Source organism: Loxodonta africana, chromosome 24 (assembly GCF_030014295.1).
Source record: "Loxodonta africana isolate mLoxAfr1 chromosome 24, mLoxAfr1.hap2, whole genome shotgun sequence".
Lineage (NCBI taxonomy): Eukaryota > Metazoa > Chordata > Mammalia > Proboscidea > Elephantidae > Loxodonta > Loxodonta africana.
This window is the reverse complement of record NC_087365.1, coordinates 57080164-57103465: the sequence shown is the minus strand read 5'-3', so window position 1 is coordinate 57103465 and position 23302 is coordinate 57080164. Positions and strand designations below refer to the sequence as shown.

The 23302-nt window shown below is 55.0% G+C and overlaps 1 protein-coding gene across 1 annotated transcript in view; it reads left to right on the top strand.

Moving 5' to 3' along the window:
* The first annotated feature begins 261 nt into the window (after positions 1-261).
* Positions 262-23302, top strand: part of PMEPA1 (prostate transmembrane protein, androgen induced 1) — a 65166-nt gene continuing 42125 nt past the window's right edge. Inside the window, exon 1 of the mRNA XM_064276261.1 lies at positions 262-370. Within this exon, the coding sequence (XP_064132331.1) occupies positions 262-370 (109 nt within the window). The remainder of the gene's footprint in view (positions 371-23302) is intronic.

Genomic DNA, 23302 nt, shown 5'->3' with positions numbered 1-23302 from the left:
GGCTGCCAGCCCATTTCCCAGACCCCACTCGCGGGCCCTGCCTACGCCCCCAGGGCGGCCGAGGGCCGAACGGGGGGCGCAGAGGAGCGCAGCCCCGCGCACTGAGCCCCGCGGCGCCCGGGAACTTGGCGGCGCCCGATCCCGGCGAGCCGGGGCCACCTCCCCGCCGCGCGCCTCCTGCATGCGGGGCCCGAGCGCCGGGCGCCGGCCGGAGCCCCCCCCGGCCGCCCCCGCGCCCCGCGCCGCGCCGCCGCGCCGTCCATGCACCGCTTGATGGGGGTCAACAGCACCGCCGCCGCCGCCGCCGGGCAGCCCAATGTCTCCTGCACGTGCAACTGCAAACGCTCTTTGTTCCAGAGCATGGAGATCAGTGAGTGACCCCGCGCCCTCCCTGGGGCCCCGTCGGGCTCGGGCCCCGAGACGAGGGCGGTTGCGGGCGGGGGCTTGGGCCGTGCGCGCCCCTCGGCCGTGCGCCCTGCGCGCAGGCTGGCCCGCCGCGCCCCGAGCGCGCCCTCCCGGGTCGCGGCAGCTGGCGGCCGGCCCGGCTTTGTCCCGCGGCGCTGGGCGCCTGGTACGGCCCTGCTGCCCTGCCCCGCCCGCCGGCACTCGGACCCGGGGCCGCGCGGCGATGAGGCCCGGGGCGGACGGGTCGGTGAAGTTTCCATCTTATTTCCCTCCGGGACGGTTGCGATGGAGCAATTAGGCCGGCTCTTTATCAACTTCGGACGGGGGGAGGGGGGGCGTGTGAGGCACTGTCTAGCCTGCGAGGTGTCTGGGCCCCTGAGTGTGTGTCTGGGGCTCCGATGTGTGTCTGGGGAGTGCGGAGCTGCTTGTTTCGGTCAGTGTGGATCTGGTTTCCCTGCGTCTGCGGAGTGTGCGTGTCTGTGGTCTGGGTCTCGGTACGTCTCTGGAGTGTGTGTCTGTGTCTGGGTCTCGTGCGGCTGTGTCTGTGTAGTCTGGGTCTTCCTAAGTCTCTGGAGTGTGTGTCTGTCTGGGTCTGGATCTCGTGCAGCTCTGTGTCTGTGTAGTCTGGGTCGCCTTGCGTCCCGCTGTGTGTCTGAGTCGCGGTCTGCCTCTGGAGTGTATTTCCGTTGAGTCTTCTGGTCTCTGTGTGTCTCTGTGCTGGGGTCTGGGTGCGTCTTTGAATGTGCGCCGTCTCTGGGGTTGTGGCCTGCGTTGGGCCGGGTCTGGGGACTCTACCTCCGGTGTCTGGGTTCTGGGCTCTGGGCCGGTGCGTCTGGCCGAGCGTGGATACCGAGTGTGTGTCATTGTGTGTCTGTGTCCCCGGCGCGCCTATAAATAGCCTGTCTGGACAGCTTGGCTGGGTCTCGCTGGGACAGCGGTTACAAAGGAGTCAAAGTTTGGGCTGTTTGTGTTTGGTGCTGCCTTGCGTGTAAGAGGCTGTGGGTCGAAGGTGGGGAGCTTGGAGCTGACAAGCTGGGCACACTGAGACCACCGGTGCCTGGGGGTCCTGGCAGCCACGGGGCAGTGGGAGATTTTGTATTGTATGTACGTGGAGAAGCTGAGATGGCTAAGCCGTTGTACTTCATTCACTTTTAACCCACCCAGGTGGACCTTGGGTTCTGTGGGGAACTGAACCCCACCGCCCTGGGGTCTGGCTTCTAGTCTATACCCTCTCCCCAGCCCACCGTTTTGGGGACCGTTTGCTCTGAGCCTGTTTCCCCATCCTCTCCCCCAAGCACCCCAGGTGAGGGGGCACACAGCTCTTTTGGCTTGGGCCAGCCTTCCTCCAGCTGGGGCCGTGAGCGCCAGGCTGGCCTCGGGGTGACTCATGAGCCAGTTTCCGCAGGCGGCTGCTACAGTGTGCCTCGGGAGCCTGTACAGTGCAGCATGAAAGGTAAAAATAGCCCAGGACTGCCCGCCAGCGGGTCTGGGCACTCGTGGTGGGTCATTCCCTCCATCTCGTCCCACCCCCTTGTCCTCCCCCAGCATCCCTGCGCCAGCCCAGCCAGGTGCCAGGTGAGCTGCCCAGAGCTAGCGCTTGCGGAATTGACTCACATCAAACCGGATTGATTCCCAAAGGCCTCGGGAGTTGAATGAAATTCGAGAGGAAGTGATTGCAGTCCTTCCCTGTGCTAGGTGGGTTGCTGGTTAAGGACCCTCGGTGCTGTCCTCCCGCCCAAGGGGTCCATGTTGTGTCACCTGGGTCCTTCCAAGGGCTGGCTGCAGTTCCCAGTATTCTCCTCGTCCCAGCTTGCTGTTCAGGACTCTTCAAAATTATTCGTTCTTATTTCTGTCCCTTCTTCAGCTAATCGGCCCTAATGATGTTTGGGCTGACCCCAAAGTACCTTGTTAAATCCATTGCCTGCACTGCGTGTGCCGCCTCAGGTACCCTCGAGGTTATTAGCACCTGGAGCCCCGGCCTGCCGGGCTGGCAGCTGGCCCCAGCCACTGTACTCAGTCCATTTCTTAAAACAGGGCCCTTAATTGGAAGAAAGCGGGAAGGCAGGGAGGCACCCAGTGTTAAAAATGCAGGTATGAAGTAACTTTATTGCAAGTGCTAATCATATTTCCTAGAAAGGTTCAAGTTAGGAACCCTTAACCTGAACCCTTAACCCTGTGTTTCCAGGAGTTTCTGTCAAGCTAAAAAGGAAGGAAGGCTGCTGTATGTTTTACTCAAGGGCTTTTGTGGAGGGTTGTTTACGGCCAGAACTTTAAAGACAGGCTTGGGAGTTGGCTTGCAGGGTTGTGTTGAGGTGACTGCTGATTTATGAGATTTTCTGCAAAGGGAGAGTGACCTTGTTAGGTCCCTTAAGCCAGCCTGGGCCTCAGTTTCCTCATCTGAAAAAGGAGACCATGATGACTGGAATCTAAACTTCTGCCTTCTTTCAAGACATAGCCTCTGCCCCTCTGGAAGTCTGGCTTAGGGAGTTAATGGTACAGGTTCCACTGTGGTCTTCAGTTGCCCCAGATTTCAGACCCTGGAGAGCTCGGGTGCACACCTTCAGGTTGCAGATGGGGACATCAGCGATGGAAAGCCCTGCCCAGGTCCCCACCGCACCTGGAGCCGGGGCTGGGGTTATTTCTTCTGGGCCTCAGAGCCAGGTCCACCTTGAGCTTGGGGCTGGAGGAGCTCCCCAGCCTCCCCACTGTACCTGGGAGCGTGGGGACTGGGTCTTTTGTGAGGAAGCTGGCAAGATGGGCTTGGTTTTACTTTATCCTACTGCAGGAGCCGGAGCTTGAGAGTCGGGATGAGGAAGACTGTTTGATGGGAATCCACAGCACCCAAAAACACCCCAAGGAAAATACACCGTTCTTTTAAAAAGCCTGGGGTTTGGGATTACAAACGGAGGCACAAATGATGACCCGCTAGGTGACAGCTGACGAGCTTGCTGTGGCTACTTTTGAGGAAAAGACTCCTCTTGGCACGTGTTTACTTGGCATTCTTGTTGCCTCTCTCTTCGTCCATTTCCGCCATGTCTCAGAGAAGTTACACCATCTTCTCTGGTGCCCTTTTGAGACTTGAGGGGCAGACAGATGCTAGGTGTGCCTTTGGACAGCTTTTGGCGCCTGTGGCCAGCGTTTCCTGGTGGCTTTGGGAGGGCCCCTGCCCTGGCCCACCTCTCGCCTCTGCACAGCATCTGCAGGGACAGTTTTTTTTAGCCAGAGTCACCGGGCCCCTGATTTCTCTTCTCCAACCTGTTCCAAACAAATATTCTCAATCCTTCCTTGGCTTTTGGAAACTCAAGCGACACCCTGGTTTCTCATGGTTTGGCTGGCACACATACACTGACTCACTTAATACTGACTTGAATCCAAGGTCTCTGTTGATGTGGTGGGCTGGCTCATTCTTTGGGGGATGGGGGGGCTTCTGACCCTGTAGGGTGTTAGGCAGCATCCCTGGCTTCGATCGACGAGATTCCAGGAGCACCTCCAGTTCTAACCTCCACAAGTGTCTCCAGACATTGCCAGGTGCCTTCGAGGGGCAGAATCACCTCCTGTGGAGAACTGCTGTTTTAATCAGTGTTTGGTTTCCCCAGGTTTGGGGGCCAGAGAGCAGCATCTGAGTTGCCAGGAGAAGCCCCTCAGTTCCCTTCAGAATTGGGCCCTAGAGAGACCTGTGGTCACTCTCCACGTTGGTGCCAGGCACCACCTCACTCAGCCTTTAGTGAGCACCTACTGTGTACTTTGCAGCAGGAAAGATCAGGGCTCCCTGCTGAGAGAAAGAGCTGGGTTTCCATCTTGGATTTGCATGTAAGGAGAGGTGTCAGTGAAAGCTGATATTTCAGGATTTGGGTTAAATAGGTTTGCTGAGCTCCAGCTAATTTCGCGTCTGGGCCCTCACAGCTGAGACTCTGAACCCGCAGGTTCTCTGTCTGCCTGGGTCTCAGGTTGTGAAATAAGGAGGTTGAGTTTCGTGGCTCCAGTTTCAGGTCAGGAATTCCAAAGCCAACACGTCCAGTTGGCCCCAGCCTCCCAGGAGTTGTGGGCTAAGGCAGCTACACTGCCAGGTGAGCCAGGGTCAGGGCGCGCTTAGTGTGTGTCAGACGCAGAAGAACTCATTGGTCCTGCACAGGCACACACGTGTGCACACACAGCTTCTCCACCTTTCTGCCTTTCCTGCCAGCTTCTCTTTGGGTTGGGAAGGGTTAAAGCTTTTGCACATTTAAGAAGAAAAGGGGAAACTCTGCGTGCACAGACACTCCTGCGAGTTGTGTGAATGTATTCCCTCTCCCTTCCAGAAAGGAAAAGGGAAGTTGAATGGTTTGTGAAGCTGCCCAGGAGAGGGAGGCTGTTGGTGTGTGTGGGGTGCATCCAAATGGTGCTAGAAAGGCCTGCAGAAGAGACACCTTTTTTTACCTGACTCCCCTCCCAACCTCAGGCACACTTGGAGGCCTGGCCCACTCTCCTCCCATCTCAGATAGAGCCAGGGCTTTTAAAAGTTGAGGGTTTGGCCAGTTGTTGAAAAGAAGCTGTTGGAGAGGCAGGTGCTGGCCTTTGGGCCCAAACCAGAAGGCCTGCAAGGCTTTTTCTCCAGGTGTTACCTGTCCCCTGAGAGAAAGTTTTCAGGCAGCTCAGCGCAGGGATCCTGCCCAAAGAGAAGCCACCCTTACCAACTGAATTTGACCTCTGCACTCCTGCCAGCCTCGGACTTTTGTGTGGCCTCATGCCAAGGGGTGGAGGCCCAGGGCCCATGTGTGCATGAGTGCACATGTGTGTGCATGCGTGGTTCAGGGCACGTGTGGGGAGGCATGCGTGCTGGAGTACCCAGTTTGCCATTGTTTGCCCTTTGGAGAGATGGAAGTGGCACTGCCCTGGGCCGGGTTTTTCCCGAGGCCGGGAGAGATGGTTCAGGACAGTACACCGAAGTTCTGGTGTCGCCTGTGGTTAACCTCCTCGTGGGATGGCTACCCTGGGCCCACCACTGCCTCGGGGTTCAGTGGGGTCAGGGCTGCCCATTCCAGAGAAGCTGGGAGTCTAGGCTTCATGTCAAACCCCTGGTTTTTAAAAATATCGGCAGCCCCTTTGCCTTCTCACTTCAAGGGCCACACAGAACATGGCTACAGGCACTCAGCTTGTGGGGCCATCTCGTGTGCTGTGGTCTGGGGGGCTGAGGGGATGGAGGTCCGGAGGTGGCACCTTAGTTGGGTCCCACACACGCTATGTGTCACTTTGCACCACCAGTACCTTGTCCTGTCTGAGATGGGGTTAACGATCACGCCAGTGTGCTGGGCTGTTGTGTGTGTCCAAAGGGGTCGTTCGTGGAGAGTGTGGAGCCTGGTGTCCAACACAGTGAATGTTCATGGGGTGCAGTAGTAGCATGGGCAGATTAGACCCAACCGTCATTCCTGCCCAGGAGCGCTCACACTCTGTGGCATGCTGCCCAATGAGAATACCTTCACCGGGCAAAGATTTCCTCGTCCTGGGCCGGGGTGCTGGCACTGGCAGGGTATGTTGGGAATGGCTAGGCCCATCAGGAACCATGACTTTGTCCCTGTCGCTGCCAGGCCCCCCGCAGACCTGGCTGACAGAACCCCAGCACGGCTGACCTTGGCTAAGAAGCCCCAGGTGGTCCTTAGATTCTGCCACCTGGGTGCCCCTGATCCCTCGGTGGCTTTGATGGACGCAGACCCCGGAAGGAGGTTATGTCCAGATGCCCCCCGGGGGTCCAATTCACGGCCAGCAGGAGCAGAAAGTGGGGACGCATGGGAAGGTTCCAGGTGCCCTGTGATTATCACTATCTGTAATTATTCGTATGTGCTTTATTTGTCATTCTATTTAAACAGGTAGTTTTGGTGTCTGCAAACGTTTTTAGAGTTACTGTTTATTTATTTGGGGTGAAAATATATACAACAAGACCTACTTCACTTCTATTTCTCCGTGGGCAGTTAGTGGCACTGGTTACACTCGGCAATTGTACCACCTCGACAGCCTGCTCCAAACCCTTTCACCGTCATTAACACAGACTCACTGTGAGGCACCCATTTTTTAAATCAATTTAAGTTCTTAACAAGTGAGTGTTCGTGGGGTCAAAAGAAAGGCCCCGATCTTTTTTTTTCCACGTGGGTTGGGTGGGGAGTTAACCTTCCGTCTGATTTCTCCTCCAAGCACCTGCATCCCCATCCCCTCCCCCCTCCCCGCCCTGCCTTCTCGCCAAGGGGGGCTGGGCCTCTTCCTGAGGCCACAACAACCCAGAGCACTTACAGTGACCCCCAGCCTCCCCTTTGCCTAGGGTGACATCGTACCTGAGGTCTCTGCAGGGTCTGGTGTCAGTCACCAAGCTGGGGAAAAAACCCAGTATCCCCGGATGGGCCTGGGAAGGTTTGGGCCTCCCTGGAACGGCTTCTCTCTTCCGTTTCCAGGGTGACTGATGGGTTTTTGCTTCTGCTCCCTTTCCTAGTTGGATATGGAGCACTTGTTATGTGCCAGGTACTAGTGACGCATGTTCTTCAGTCTTCAAAACAACTCTTGCTCTCATCATTTGGCAGATGCAAACATGGGATCAGAGAGGGTGAGTCACTTGCTCCAGGCCACACAGCCAGGAAACCGTGCTCAGTTGAGATTCAAACCCAAGCTCCTGCCCCACAGCCCACTCCTCCGTGCTTTCCTCCTCGTGACGCCCACAGACCCCGAGCCCCCATGTTTTCTTTGCACACTCACGCTGCAGTGGCATTGTAGATTTTGTCCCGAGGCTGCAGGCCCGAGCTGGCCCCTTTGTTGGGGAAGGACATTAACACACTGGTCACCTCTCAGAGGAAGCAGGGTTTGTTCCGCTCTGGTGAGACACTGGCTGCCTTTCACAGAAAACTTCTCCCCAAAGCCTGTGTCCTGTCAGGCTGCATGAGGACCTGTGTCTCTTATCTCCAGCCCATTCATGTACCCCCAGTACCTGTAGGTGGTGAGGTGATGGAAGGTTGGTGAGTGGCTCTGAAGTGTTCCAGAGGGACCTCATCTCTTAACCCCCTGTGTGACTTCCAGGCCACCTGGAGTCTGCACACACCATCTTTCTGGCCAGGGTGTGGTTATGAAAATCTAGACTTTGTAGGTGACGTGTGTGGGGCGTGTGGCACCCTTAAGGTGCTCATTCATTCAGTGCTGTTATTGCATACCTACTGCCCTGCTCCAGGTCCCTGGGTGGTGAAAACGGTTTGCACTCCGCTATTAACCTAAAGGTTGGGGGCTTGAACCCACCCAGCAGCACTGCAGAAGAAAGGTCTGGCAATCTTCTTCTGTAAAGATTCCCGCCAGACAACCCCATGGAGTGGTTCTACTCTGTAACACATGGGGTCGCTGTGAGTTGGAATTGACTTGACGGCAGTGGGTTTGGTTGCTTCTTTTTAACGATCTTGTTCGAGCTGCTGTTCCAGGCGCTGTTCCCGGCACTGTTCCAGCTATTGGGGAACGTCAGGGAACAGCACAGACACAGCCTGCCCTCCGAGAGCCGCCCTTCTAGTGAGGAGACAGACAAGAGAACATGAGTTCATTTCTGGGAAATGGGCTCCCCAAGCCTCCTTCAGGCAGGCCCCAGACTGGTTAACCTCAAGGACACCCCATGGCTTTCCCGTCCCACCTTTCACAGGTCATTCGATATTTGTATAAGTAGCTGTGCCATCACTGTGCTGTTCTGGTCATCAGGCACCAAGGGACAGGGGACCTGTCTGCTTTGTTCATTGTGTTCCTTAAGCCCTGCACCTGGTAGGTACTTCCTATTCCTTTGACAAGGCAAGGGAAGGTAGGTGGGCAGGTACCTAGAAGACTGTAGGTGGAACCAGATGCAGTCAAGGGTGTGGCTTTTAAAAATCCTTCCTTTCTGTGTGACCTTGGGCAAGGGGCAGAATCGTTCCTAAGCCTCTACTTGCCCCTCCGTAAAATGGGGAGAAGCGTAACATCTACTTCATAGGGTTGTCAAGACAGTTTTCCAAGACCCATAAAGCACATTTGGCACTAAGTATTTTTAGTGCTCTGAGGAAGTGTTCACTAATTCCGGCAGGACGCTGTGCCTTAGTCTCCTACCACCATCTACCTCCTCAGGTGTCAAAGCTGAAACAAAGGGCAGATGCGGAAATCGTGTGGCCTCCCCTTTGTCATCCGGCACTGCCACGGGAGCTAGAGGCTCCTTAGTGTGGGCCTTGCTTGAGGGCATCTGTGTGTGTGTGTTGTGTGCCACTGAGTTGATTCCGACTCACAGCAACCCCATGACAGGGTAGAACTGCCCCATAGTGTTTTCTAGGGTTTTCTTGTAATCTTTATGGAAGCAGGTCTTTTCACCCCTGGAGCGGCTGTTGGATTCAAACCATTGACCTTTTGGTTAGCAGCTGAGCCCTTAACCATTGCACCACCAGGGCTTCTAAATGAGGCAGCATTGGAAGGTGGAGGAATTCTCACCTTCCCCGCGGGAGACCTGGGTTCGATTCCTAGCCAGTGCACTTCATGTGCAACCACCACCCATCTGTCCGTGGAGAATTGTGTGATGCCGTGATGCTGGCCAGGTTTCAGCAGAGCTTTCAGACTCAGATGGACTAGGAAGAAAGGCCTGGCGATGTACTTCCAGAATTCAGCTGATGAAAATCCCATGAATCCCAGTAGTCCTATTCCCAACCCATCACGGGGATGGCGCAGGACTGGGCAGCATTTTGTTCCGTTGTTGTTCGGGTCACCGTGAGTCGGGGGCTGACTTGACGGCAGCCAACTACAACAACTATCAGGGCGTCTAAAGGATGAAAACCCACCTGCCAGGGAAAGGAGAGTTTCCAGAGAGATTCCTTCCTGCACACGCTGGCTGCAGACTTGGGGTGTTTTTCAGTTACTCCCCTACCCGTGTGGCACCCACCGTGGTGTGCGCGTTTGCTCAGATGTGACATGGAGAACCACACAGCTGAGCACAGCCAAGAGCCTAGCCTGCAGGGACGCAACCTTCACTTCAGAACTGCTGGTGATCAGATCTCCCTCGTGTTCCAGAGAATTCTAATGTTTTCATGGCGGGGGCAGGGGGTGGGTGGGAGGAAGAAAGGGTGGGTCACTTGGCTTAGACTTGGTGTCTGCAGTAAACTTACTAGGATTTCAGAAGCATTGGGAAACGTGTGGCTGATTTTATTTTCTGCCCTGCCATATTTCAACTCAATCCATTTATTATCGTATCTGTGGGTTTGGGAATGGCTCTGCTGGCAGAAAAGAGAGTTTTAATTATTTGGTAACAAGTTTGAAAGCCCCGGTGGCTCTGGGATCTGAATGCTGGATGAAGTTTGCTTTCGGCCTCTGCAAGCTGACTCAGAACCCCTGCCCCTCTGGAATGCCTCCCCTTTTCCTCCAGAGCCCTCAGCGCTGAGTCAGGCAGATACAGCCCAGACCGCGGAGCCCTCACTTGGCTTCGAGAACACCACATTGCCTTTGAAGGTTTGAGGAGTTGTCCCATAGCCTTTGTTCCTAATAGAAGCTTTTGGGGGGAGGTGGCGGCCGCGCTGAGTTTTGGTTTGGGTGGATGAAAACCTATTGGCACAGAGTAGGTGGTGGTTAAGTGCTCGGCTGCCAACTGAAAGGTCAATGGTTCGAATCTACCCAGCTACTCCTTGGCAACCTGCTCCCATAAAGATCCCAGCCTAGGAAACCCTATGGGGCAGTTCTCTGTCACATGGGGTCACCATGGGTCAGAATGTACTGGACAGCACCCGACAACAACAGCAACAGGCGTTCAGTAAACAGGTGTGGGTGGTGCTCCTGTGTTTCCTCTGATGCTCCCGTGGCAGCTGGGCACACAGAGTGGGCCGGTCAGTGGAGATCATGCGGGTCACGTGGGCATGGGGATGGGATGCTCTCTGTTGGTCCTTACTGACCCCAGGAGGGCATACTGGCCATCCCTTTTTGGGAAGGTGGGGGTTAAGAACATAAAACATGTGAATTCCACCTACCCAGCTGGGGAGGCATCCCCGAGGTCCACTAAGAGACCCCGCCTCCGCAAGTGTGCCGCCCAGGCCTAAGTCCTGGGATCTCCCAAGAGGTGAAGTCAGGTGTCCCGGGCTCTGTCCTCAGACCCAAGGGCAGTGGGGAGCTGAGTCATTTCCCAGCAAATTTGGGCAAAAGGAGACTGCTTGTTCCTTCAGGTGGGACGCACGGGTCATCTTAGAGTCGCCATGCTTTGCCTGCAGCCAGGCCAGATTGCCTGGGGTGGGGAGGGAGGCCGGCTGTAGGGGGAGGTGGCGGGGGGAGAGTTGGAGTTTTATTCAGCTCAGCCTCTTGCTAGCTGTGTGGTCTTCTGTAAGCTGCTTACTCTCCTGATCTTTGCTGCCTGACTATAAACCAGGCTCGTAATTCCTGCGTGGGGGTAGTGGTGGCTCAGTGGTAGAATTCTCACCTTCCACACAGGAGACCTGGGTTCGACTCCTGGCCAGTGCACCTCATGCACAGCCACCGCCCATCTGTCGATGGAGACTTGCTTCTTGCTCTGATGCTGAATAGGGTTCAGCAGAGCTTCCAGACTAAGATGGACTGGCAAGAAAGGCCTGGAGATCTATTTCGGCAAAAATCGGTCAGGGAAAACCCTGAGTCACAATGGCCCTATCTACAACCAGTCATGGGGATGGTGCAGGACTGTATGGTGTTTGTTTTGTGGTGCCTGGGCTCCTCATGAGCCGGGGGCTGAGTCAACGGCAGCTAACAGCGACAACAGTCCCCCAAACAACAATAACTGCTGCACAGCAGGGGTTAAGCAGTCCGTATGGTACCTGCCACAGGGCTCGGCACACAGTAGGTGCTCAGTAAATGGCAGAGGGGATGACAACCCTGATGCTAAGTGCTATTGTTGTTGGAAAGTGTTGGGGTGGTGTGGGTCTCTGGTTCTCTAGTGTTGGACATCCCTGAGTTTGAGGCCTGCTGCAAACTCTAAGGAAGGCTCAGGTGCTTGGTCAGTCCAGGGTCCAGTACAGCCCGCGGGCCGACTCACGCCAGAGGCCACCCTGCCATTAGGGAGGCTCAGAGCTTGTGAGTGGCCACAGGAGATGCTCCTTCTCCGTCAGCCTGAGCCACACTGCAGTCAGTGTGGTCTGAAGCCTCCGGTGGACGGCAGTTGAGGTGGCGTGAGGGTTTGGTGGTGGTTGGGGGTATGCTTCAGAGTCCATCAGAGAAGGGAAGGATCCTCGTATTGTGTCACAGCTGCCCCACTTCAGGAATAAAAAGTTCATACCAAGACTTTGCCAAAACTCTGTCTTTACGTAAAAACCAGTTGGTGTCGGGTTGATTCCAACTCATGGTGCCCCCATGTGGGTCAGAGTAGAACTGTGCCACACGAGGTTTTTTTGTTTTGTGTGTGTGTGTGTTTGGTGGTAAATACATACATAACAAAACATTTGCTGTTTCAACAATCTTCGTGAGTATGTTCGGTGACATTAAATAAGCTCACCATGTTCAACCATTACCACAAACTAGTTCCCAATTTTCCCGTCACCCTTCACAGAAGCACAGTGTCCCCTAAGTATCTTTTCTTCCTTTCCACCTCCATCCCGCCCATCCCAGGCAACCACAAATACATTTTGATCTCTGTACACTTCATGGGGTTTTCAGTGGCTGATTTTTCAGAAGCAGATCTCCAGACCTTTCTTCCAAGGTGCTACTGGGTAGGCCCAAACCTCCAACCTTTGGTTAGCAGCTTTAATTGTTTGCACCACTCAGGGACTCCATGTATAGACATACTCCCTTTAAATCACTTATGTGGCTATACACGTTAAGCGTGTAATCTAGGCCTCCCTCCAATAACCTTCCAGAAGGTAAAGCATGAAGTGGGGGTCCACCCCATTCCCAGGGAGCCCTGCAGGATTTTGGAGTCTGCCCCTGCCCCGCTTTGCAAATTCCCCACTCGCCGGGCTGATATCAGATTCACAGTGCTAATCGCCTTCCTAAAAACAATTTAGTCGGTAATAATTCTGTAAACGTATGAATCAACTTTGTGCAAACACCCTGAGTAATTTCTTTGTTCTTTTCTCTCTACTTTGTAATTGGTGTCTGTAAAAGCCAAAGGTTTGGTCTTGCCGAAGGCGTGATTCATTTATGGGTGTCTGAGCCGCCTCGATATCATTCAGTCAACTTCAGAACGCACGGCCGTGAGCCAGCTGTGATTCATCCAGCCGAGCTGCGCCGCCGTTGGGGTCACAGCCAGCGGAGGCCACTATTTTTTCTAATCTATTTATGGTATGGGAGAAAGGGGTGGGGGTATTGAGATGATGAAGATGGTGTCAACCGTGAACACAGCTGATTAAATAACATCAGCCAGCCCCTTAAACACTGCTCCTTTCGCTGCTGTTCATCTTGATGCTAGATCACAGCTAAGTGCCCGCCTGTCTCGGGGGTACCTCACCCTGTGTTTGTGGGCCCTGATCTCTGAGCTGGCCCAGATGTGCAGATGCCCCACCACACCTGGAGGGGAACTTTAAGTCGCTAAACCAGGGATGCGGAGAATGTATTTTAATATAGTATCTGAACAGGGGCCGTCACGGAACAGTGTAAATATTCTCATACCAAGGTCAGTTAGTCCCTGGGTGGCACAGATGGTTAGGCGCTCCACTACTAGTTGAAGAGTCGGCAGTTTGAACCCACTCAGAGGCACCTGGGAAGAAAGACCTGGCAGTCCACTTCCAAGAGGTCACAGCCATTGAAAACCCTGGGGAGCACAGTTCTACTGTGCACACATGGGGTCGCCATGAGTTGGAATCGACTTGATGGCAGCTAACGAATAATACATAAGGTCACCATGAGTCAGCTCGATGGCATCTAATAACAAATGCAAGGGGGCCACTTGCCATTCTCTGTTGCCCCGACAGTGACAGTTATTACTTCGTTAGGGTCGTTAGCTCTTTGCTTTATTCTGCAACGTGTGTACTGAGGTGCTGCTGCTGATTTCGCTTAATTTTATTAGTTGCTTTTGGCCCTAAATAAAATTGTCACCATCTTCCCATCTAGAGAGCAATTAGCGTTGCTTGCCACGTTGCCCAGAAGTCTCATTATGAGTCTAACTTTCAATTGTCCTGTAAATCTAGGCCTTGCCTGCTAGTGCCTAAGCCGAGAGCCACTTGTGGTTTGGTTGACAGACTTTTCTTCCTGGGAGGTGTTTTCTTTCCTGCAGTCAGTCGCCTTCTCTGCAGTTGATTCTCTTCCTGCAGACTCCGCTGCCGTCCCCGCATAACCCAGTGGAGGCCTGGTTCCGGTGTTTTTGGGTTTCCAGCTCCAAGCTCCATGGCCAGGCAGAGTGTGTGCAGGTCGATGTCTGTTGAGTTCACTGGGAAAGAAATGTGTCGGTAACCCTTTAGAGAAGAATCCAGCCAGCATTATTGAATTGCTCTGTGGCTTTCAAGGTATAGATCCGGGATGTTGAGTGTGCAGCATTCGTACCAGCACTCCCTAGCCTGTCCCTGACAGACATTGCTAATCAATCGCAGCATCCATGCTTGCTGAGCTCAGATCTTGTCAAGGTGGTGCCTCCCAGCCAGGGTTCAGAGTGAGCCCAAGTGATCAGATCTGGGGGCCATCAGGATACAGGTAATCCTGATGGTGGAAGTTGGAGTGGACAGTGGAGAGAACTGGCTGGCTGGGAGAGCAACGAGGGCACAGAAAACTGCAGCTGAAGAAATTGCACCAGCCTGGAGCCACCAGGACTCCCGTCTCTGTGTGATTCTCACCTGCTTCGCCCCTTCTTTGAGTTCTAAGGACGCCCCACCCCTGTTTGTGTGATCCCCCCCACCCCCATCCCTCAGATGGCAGACCTGAGCCCCTCCCAAGCAGACATCTGAGACCCCTGTGGTCCTCAGTGAGGCAATATGTGAGCTCGATTCCAAGAGCAAGGGTCTCACCAAGACTGCCGTCCAGAGTAAGGGCTGTACCCATGATAGTGCTCAGTCCTCCCACACTACCACATCTGTCTGTCTTCAAGATTAGGGTCACAGACTCAAATGTGCCAGGAGCCTCCATTGTATTCTGACAGCCTCTTCCCATGGAAGTCTTGAGCCCTCCCCTGAGCACTTTGCAGCATGGCTTTATACTCTAGTGAGAACCAGAGTCAAAATCGAATGGCTGTGGGGTTCAGGAACAAGAGCAGCAGGCAGAGTCTGGGAGGTTGCCAAGTGTTTAGGGATTGAGTACCAAAAGACCAGCATCTTTGTCCACTTGATTGTTTGTCTCAGGGCTCACTGCAGTGACTGTGGCTTTTCCAGCCCCTGCTGACAGTGGTAGGTGCTGTGGCAACCCGCTTTGCACATGAGAAGATGGAGACCCGCAAAGCTAAGGCACATGCCAGAGATCCCCCATCGAGGCGCAGAGCAGGATTCAAACTTGGGCTGCTAGACTCCGGCACCTGTGCTTTGCCTTTTCCGGGCGAGATGAGCCCACCGTCCTCCAGCCTCAGAGCCACCTGTCGCCTGGCTTAGGAGCACAGCTGGTTTCAGCTTGTCCTTTCTTTGGGCTCTTGGACTTTTCCTGCCAGGCCTGCTGCCCTGTCCAGCTGGCTCCCCGCCCCCCCCATTTTCCCTTCTTGGAAAGGTCACCACGCGGGGATCAATGGCTCAGGGACGCAAGAGCAGGAATCACCCAGTGCCAGGTGCACCTGAAGGAAAGAGGGGTCACTGTGATTGTGGGGTGTTTGACAGGGCTCCCCAAGAGGGGGTCCAGGTAGTGGGGTGAGGAGGGAGCTGGAGAATGTGGGGCGCTGGGCAGGGCTCCCCAAGAGGGGGTCCAGGGAGTGGGATGAAGAGGAAGCTGGAGAACATTAGGACCAAGCGACCTTCTTCAGTCCCCGTCTAAACGCCTCAATTCTCCATCCTGGCTGCTTCTCAGTCCACCTGGGACTTTATAATCTGACGCCCAGACCTGTGACAGCTGACCTTGGGGAGGCATCGGTGTCCCTGAAACTCCCCAAGTCACCCCGGGTCATTGCTGTGAGCGGCCAGGTGGAGCCCCGCTGGGCTGGCCCCAGTTTCTTGCTTGCAGGTGGGTGAGCTGAGGTCTAGTGTGGGGAGGGAGGAGCCCTGGAGTGGCACAAATGGTTAAGAGCTCAACTAGTAGCTGAAAGGTTAGTGGTTCAAACCTACCCAGAGTTACCTCTGAAGATAGGCCTGGCAGTCTGCTTCTTTAAGTTCACAGCCATTGAAAACCCTGTGCAGCCCATTTCTACTCTGCACATGTGGAGTCGCCATGAGTCCGAATCAATCAGTGGCGTCTAACAACAAAAGTGGAGGGAAAGGTGAAACCCAGGCCAGCTTCAGCCACGAAGCCCTCTGGCTCTGACCTGTGAGTACCAACAATAATGTGATCATTGTAACAACTCCCAGTGCCAGTTACGGGGGCTTGTGTACCTGGGCAGGGCTGCACACCTTGTGGGCGTGTCTTCATTGAATTGCAGCACCTTTGGGCAGGTGAGCACTTGCCACCATCCTTGGTTTCTGGCTCAGAGACCAACAGCCCCAACTCTGCCCGTTCTGCTGAGTGCCTGCTGAGTGCCGGAGCAGGTCTTCCCCCCACCCCACTTTTTTTTTTTTTTTAAGAGACTTAATTTTCAGAGTAGTTTTAGGTTTACAGAAAAATTACACAAAGGATAGAATTTCCATATCCCCACCACACGCACACAGTTGCTCCTGTTAACATCTTGGGTTGGGTGGTATATGGTACAGTTGAACCTGTATTGCTCCATTAGGGTTCACTGTCTGTTGTACAACCTCTAGGATTTGACAGAAGCACGGTCACGTGACCACCATTATAGTGTTGTGCAGAATTGTTTCCTGGCCCTAAAAATGACCTGACAGATGCTTCTAAACCCAAGCAACCTGAGGCCTCGCTGCCAGTGGCCAGATGGGAAGCCATCCTGGTGTTGGTGGGCAAGAAGTGGCCCCCAGGGGCCTGCGATTAGTGTAGGGGGGCAGGCCGGGTGGGCACCAGGCTTCAGCAGAGTCAGGACAGCCCTGGGCACCGGAACACGCCTGTTGCTTCCTGTGCCTGGCCAGACATGAGCTGGACCTGGGCTTAGGGCCAGAGCTGTGCTGTCCTCTTGTTCATGGTTACTGACTGTGACTTTCTGCTGCACCTGGGGGGCAGGGGGCAGAGGGCAGAGTTGCTTCTTTGAAGGGGTGCCTTGAATGCAGTAACCTGGGCGACTGAGGACAGAGGCTGGGGGTAGAAGCTCAGAGAGGCAGGAAACACAGGCACAGGTGGGAGGCAGGAGGTGGATTGCTCTGGACACAAGGATTTCCTGTCCCTGATGCCCGAATGGTTCCACGTTCATTCCTCTTTACGCACCTTCCTCCTCTGTAACATGGGTGTAACCTGACCCCAGGGCTGCTGTGAGAAGAAGGAAGACCTCGCACACGCCCGTCACCCTGACGTGCAACCCTTGTCCCGTGAGCTCTTAGACCTTGCGTGTCTCCCGCGGTGACATGTTTGTGGAGGTAGAATCTGCAGACAGTGAAATGCACGGGCCTTAATGTGTACAGTGTGATGAGCTCTGGGTAACGTGTGCACGCATGTAACTGCCCCCCTCAGCATGTAGAAACATCCACCTCCCCAAAGTCCCCCTGCCCCCTCCCAATCTGTACCTGCCCCAGGATTCAGCCGCCACAGATTAAAATTTCCACGTGCTCACTTTTTTGTCCGGCTTATTCTGCTGGGCCTGATGACTGAACTTTACCCATGTGGTGTGAGTATCGGAAGTCAGTTCCCAGCGTATGGGTGAACCGTGGCGCTGACAATTTTAAACGGGGTAAAAGGGCTGTAAAGGGCAAAGCTGGGCCCCAAGGAATGACTCTACTGGTAGGATTACAGGATCCTTAATGGGGAAAACATTCTGGAATCTGAATCTGGGCCCCATCAACAGGTACCAGAGACCCGGGAATCTGTCCAGCCCTGGCCAGGGAGGCTTAGTGAGCTTGGCTCAGGGTGGCAGCAGAGCCCACGGAAAGCCGGCACCTGTGCCACAGCCTTGCCAGCCGCTGGTGCCAGGCCTGCTGGATCCCAGCCCTCGGAGCGGCCCACTCCAGTTTCGTCCCAGAGCCGCCTGCTTGCCTCACCTGGCCTGCATTCCTTTGCAGGGAATGAGGATGTGGGTGACCCCAGACAGGTATGAATCATGTCTCGGGAGCTGGTTACTCAGAGACGCTGAGCACCAAGCCTGCCTTCCTCTTGGCTGACGACTGGCTGGGACCTCAGAATGGAGCTGGGTGTCCCAGGGACTGGGGCACAGCGTGGGAATGGGTGCTGGCCCATTCTTGTTGGAGAGTAGGGCTGGCAGGCTGACCTTCGACTGTAGCATTCTCAGAAGCAGAACAGGATAGCAGCAGAGTCAGGATGCCAGTTCAGAACCGTAGCTCGGTCACTTACCATCTTTCTGGCCTCTGTTCCTTGGTTCTTCATATGTAAAATGGGGGTGCTAGCAAATAGCCCTTACCTTTGAGCAATCGTAGGACATATAATTTGCTTCTCTTTTGACTGAGTGCCTACCATGTGCCAGGTACTGTGCTGCCTGCAACCCCTGAGGAAGCTCCCATTACTAGACCCATTTTATAGATGTTGAAACTGAGGCTCAGAGAACAGAAGTCACTTGCCCAAAGACACTTGGATAATAATTAAATGAGTTGATTCTGCAACCCCTTGAACCCACTTCTGTGATAGCCACTCTACTGTGTAGGTTCCAAGAATTCTACAGACGCAAAGCAAACCGGTAGCCAATGAGAACGTTTTAGATGACACAGAGCTGTGTACTTACATGACTGTCTATTAGGAAAAATGTAGCAAGCACATCATTGAGCCCGTGGATGTTATTGTTAAGACGAGGCTAAGTAATAATAGCGAGTTGGTTGAATATTTTTTTAAAGAAAAATATTAGGGAGTCCTCTTTGTTGTAATGGGGGTCTTTGGAGCTGGAAAACTCAGGCAGGCTGTTTGACTCATGGCCCTGCCTTCAGAATGGAAGCTCTTTGGCCTTCTACATCCACCCATGGTTTGAAGGTCAGGGCCAACCTGATTCTTATGAGATCAAGGTCACGGGGTCATGTCACTAGAAGGAAAGTTCTGTTTTGGGCTGGGAAGCCGTGGGCCAGGGAGACAGACAGGTCAGAGAAGCCCCCGGCAATGGACGATACTGAAGATGGAGACACCAACGCTTAAGTGAATGTTTGCTGGGTGCCACGTGCAGGCCCCACTGAATTCTCATGCAGTAAAGGGACTGTTGCTGTCAATCCCAGTTTACAGAGGAGTACCTGAGGCTCAGGTCTGAGTTACCTGCCTAGGTCATGATGCCGCGTGCTGCTGGGGCCTGTGTATGTGTGTTAACTTCTTCGTGTAAGGCGCCTGAAATGGTATGCCGTTTCCCAGGGTCGGTCTGTGATTTATGACGACAGCCTCACCCACACCTTTCCAGCTCTAGGGAGAGGGAGGCAGAAAGCAAAGGGCCCAGCTATGTCTGGGCGCTGGGCCCAGCAGGGGTGCTGGGCCCAGCAGGGGCGTGCGACCCCTGATTATACCGCAGGGCAGCCACCCTCATCCCCTGCAGAGAAAAGCCCTGGGGGGAGTTGAGGAAGTTCTTGTCTGGCTTGGGGTTCGCCAGAGCTGTGTTTCTATTTCTAAACCAGTTTGCTGGTGATGGGCGGTGGAGGGAGTGGTCTGAAGACCCCATATTGAGGGCTGGAACCGAACCATTTAGAGGTGTGGATGCTCCCTCAGGGGAGGTGGGGGCCCTGGCCAGGATGAGGCGGCCTCCTTCCGGAGGATAGAGACCTTCCAGACCCCAGGTCTCAAGTCCTGATAGAACTGGGGAGCTGGGGAGGCCCAGGAGGTGGTTCCCCCAGCCCGCTGGCCTGCCTTGGGGGGCAGGCAAGCTCTCAGCACCTTTGCCCTGCCCCTCTTGGCTCATCCTGCATGCCTGCCCCTTCCTGACTACCTGTCTAGGAATTTTTATTGCAGCTCACAGAGGCACTGCAGGCTGGCTGGAATGGGAAAGGTCCTGGCCTGGGCCGTGCGAGGTGGCCATGGGGGCAGGTAGGCAGACATCAGACACTGAGCTCATGGCCGCTGGGCTGCTCACAGATGGAGGGTAGATACCACTCACAGATCCAGTGTAGGTGCTGCTCACTGGTCCATTGTAGATGTTGCTCACAGATCCAGTGTAGACACCCCTCACAGATGGAGGGTAGACACCACTCACATCTGGCAGCCTCTCCCCTTGAGTAGCCAGGCCACTTCCCTGGCAGCCCCAGGCCAGGCAGATGTCTGGGTGCCTCTCTGAGCAGAGGAGAGGGTGTCTGTAGAAGGCCAAGCTGTCGGTGTCCTGTGGCGGGCTCCACCCTTCTCCATCACTGTCACCCATTGTCCATCCCCCGTCCTACACGAACCCATGGAGCCACTGCTCTGAACCCAGCTGGCCACACCCCGATACCTGTACCCCATTGACGTCCTTGGGTGAGGCCAGACCCAGAATGCAGGGAGTCGGTGGGCACTGGGGACCCTAAGCTGGTCAGAGGGAGGCAGTCTCAGTGGTTCACTCCTCCATTCCTGAATTCAGATTCATCCAGCAAGTTTATTGAGTACCTGCTATGTGCTAGATCTGTTATTCCAGAAACATAACCACAAAGAAGACCGACCACGTCTAGTGTGGGGGACAGAAAATAATGATGCTACCAGGAGTGCACACCAACTGTGGGAGAAGATGGGGTGGAGAAAGGTGGGCGCCTGGCCACCTTTCTCAGTGGCTTCTTGCCTCCATCAACATTGGAAGCCGGAGTTCCTGGGTCCTGTGAGACAGACACACCGTCATTTATCCAGCCCAGTTCTTCTCTCAAATATGAAACTCTTTCTAAAGAGAGTGAGAGACTTATGGGGCGGGGTGTGTGCAGGGGCTGCATTTTTACAAGTTTCCCCCGGGAGAGTTGAAGAGGCCCCGCTGCATGGATGCAAACCGGCTGGGGAACTGGCAACACTCATGTCCGCAGAGGCTCTGGCTCGGCTGGGCCTTGGGGGCGTTTGATGTACAACTGTCCCCTCTGATGGGTCGCTTAGGACTAGGACAGATTCCAAGCAGAGAACCCCTCCCAAGCTCCTGCCAGCTGTCTCCAGCTCTCCCTCAGGACCCTGCAGCCTGGGTACAAAAGTCTGCGTTTTGTTTCACAGTGGAAATAACCCGGTTCTTCTGATTGCAAGAATGAGATATGCTCCCTATTTAACAAACAAAAAAATTCAAAGAATTTGGTAACAAGTCAAAATGCCTCTGACCCCACCCATGCTGACTGAAAACACTGCTAATGCTCTGCCATCCAGGGTCTGCAAGCCTGTCTCTGAACTTTGCTTGGAAGGCTGTTGATGGGCTGGTGGCTAGGTTGGGGGTGGGCAGGGACCTGGCTGCAGGAAGAAGAACAAGCAGGTTCTGATTGGATCCCTTCTGCCCAGGTCTCCTTCCTTGGATGGGTGGGATTGGGCCTCAGAAGGCCCCATGGGGACGTTCTCTTGGCTAGAATGTTGGGATGGGAGTTCTCTTGGCTTAAGTGTTGGAGTGGTATGGGAGGGCACAGGCTTGCAGCAGGGAGGCCCCAGGGCTGGAGACTGGTGGGCAGGGGTTTGGGTCCTAGTTGCCTTGATAACTAACCCGTGGCTCCGCCTCTTGGAGTCTTGCTCTTCTCCCCTGTAAAATGGGGTGATGCAAATAGCTTCTGCCTTTTAGAGCAGAGAAGCAGAGGCAGACTCCGGTGTTTGGAGCAGTCAGCCCCATGGACCTTAGCTGTATGGGGGAGACGTCCACTGGCCTCTGGGCCCCCCTGCAGCCTGGCTTGTATGTCTCCTTGACAGACCGGGCCCGGAGTGAGACTCCATTCCAACCTGAGGCTGCTTCTGGGGAAAACGAGTCTGAAAACCACAGATTGGATTCAAGCCCCACTCTTTATCGAGCGATCCCTGAGACCAGAGAGGGCCAGTAGGGGCCCAGGGTCACACAGTGGGCCATGCAGGTCTCTGGAACGCGTCCTCTCCCCCCATGGAGCAAGGCTTGCATTGTAGTGGGCCTGTGAACCAGATGCAGAAGGACCCCCAGGTTCCTGTGGGGACCCTTGTCCTCTTGTCATCCTAGCCAGGAATACACATGGAGCTTGTAAACCAACAGTCACATTTCAAAGCTGGTGTTTGGGGGTGCCACCTGGGCTCAGGATGGTGAGGAGACCCCCTCGAGCATCTTCCCCACATTCGTGTCTCCAGTCTTGGCAGTGACCCAAGTCCGGTCCCCAGGCTGGGCTCTGGCTGCACTTTTATCTGTAGAGGGACAGGCAGCTTGTGGTCATCGAGAGGTGGACCAGGTCATGGCCCTTCCTGCTGGGCCAGAGCCACCCTCACGGCACCCCTGGGAAGGCCAGGCCTCCTTGCTGGCTGCACGATACCCCCTTCTCACGTTCAGACGGCAGTCTAGACACTTGCTCTCCCTTTTGTTCCCAAGGGTCAGGGGTTGGGCGAGCGGCCCGGAAAGTGGGATTTGGGCTGAGGCAGGAAGAATTCTCTGCCGACAGAAGAAAAGAGTAGGGTGCAGGGAGCCGGCGTCAAAGGAGACAGCCCCTTGCCCGGCAAGTGACCAGCCCTACTGTCAAAATTTGCCTGGTTTATAGTGTCTGAGGTGGCTCCCCACTAGGAACGCCCTTAGAAACCCAACCAAGCCCTTGCTCACTCTGCCTGCATGCTGGGAGCGCCCAGTCAACACCATCTGAAAACCCCACGTCCACGCCAAGACGCCTGGGGCTGGCTGCCAGCAGCAGCACGGAGCCCCAGAGACAGAGCTTCGCCAGACGAGACACAGCCACTCACGCTCCCCGGCCTCCACCCCCCAGGAAATGTGAACCCTGAAGCCACCTTGTCATCGTGGCTGTTGGTGACAGGAAGCTCTGAGTGTCGCTGTCTGGGAGCCCGGGCCAGCCAAGGACAGCTGCAGAATCCCCAGCATGGGCCTCCAGCTCTAGACCCTAGATATTGACTCATGAGGGCTGTGCCCCTTGAGCCTCAGTCACCTTATCTGTAGAATGGGGCCAAGAATGGTCACAGTAGCTCCTCAGAAGAAGAACAAGCAGGAGGGTGACATAAGCTAGTTCATGTTGCAGTGCGTGGCTCAGAGGGAGCTGTGGGCACTGTTGGTGTCTGCCATTCTCAGTAAGTCACTTCCAGGGGTTCTCACTGGGGTGTGGTTTTGTCTCCCCCCCTCCCACCCCCGGGACATTTGGCAATGCTGGGGGCATCTTTGGTGGTCACAACTTGGGGGATGCTGTAGGCATCTGGTGGGTAATGATGCCGCTAACCATCCCACAATGCCCAGGACAGCCCCCTACTCTAGAGAACCATCTGGCCCAAAGTGTCAGTGTTGCTGACGCTGAGAAGCCTATCTTTAACTTAGTCCAGGCCCCGAAGCTCCCTCCCCAGCGTGCTCTGGCATCATTACCTAGTGGAGGTTAAATGGGAAGTTGGTTGGTTCAGCCCAGGTGGGAAGAAACAGCTTATCCCGAGGGACGAAGAATCTATACTGGGGTCAGAAATGAGGGTGCAGGTGCTTCCTGACACCTCAGAGCTGCAGTGGCTGCAACTGGAGGGAAAAACGGGGCACGGGAAGGGACAGGGCTGTGAGGACCAGTGGCTCTCCAGGGGCTTGGAGTGGTTTGGAGTTGCCTCTCGGGTTCTGGAGAGCTTGGGTGGGGAGGCGGGATCAAGTCGGCCGTGTGGAGAATGGCCTGGAGGCCGGGGGGGCCGGTGAGGGCCGTCTTGCTGGGATCCCAGGCCACAGTGATGTGATGGGGGGGATTCACACACCCAGAGTTAGGGCTGTGTCCTGGACAGGGAGCCCCCAAAGTGGACAATGAGG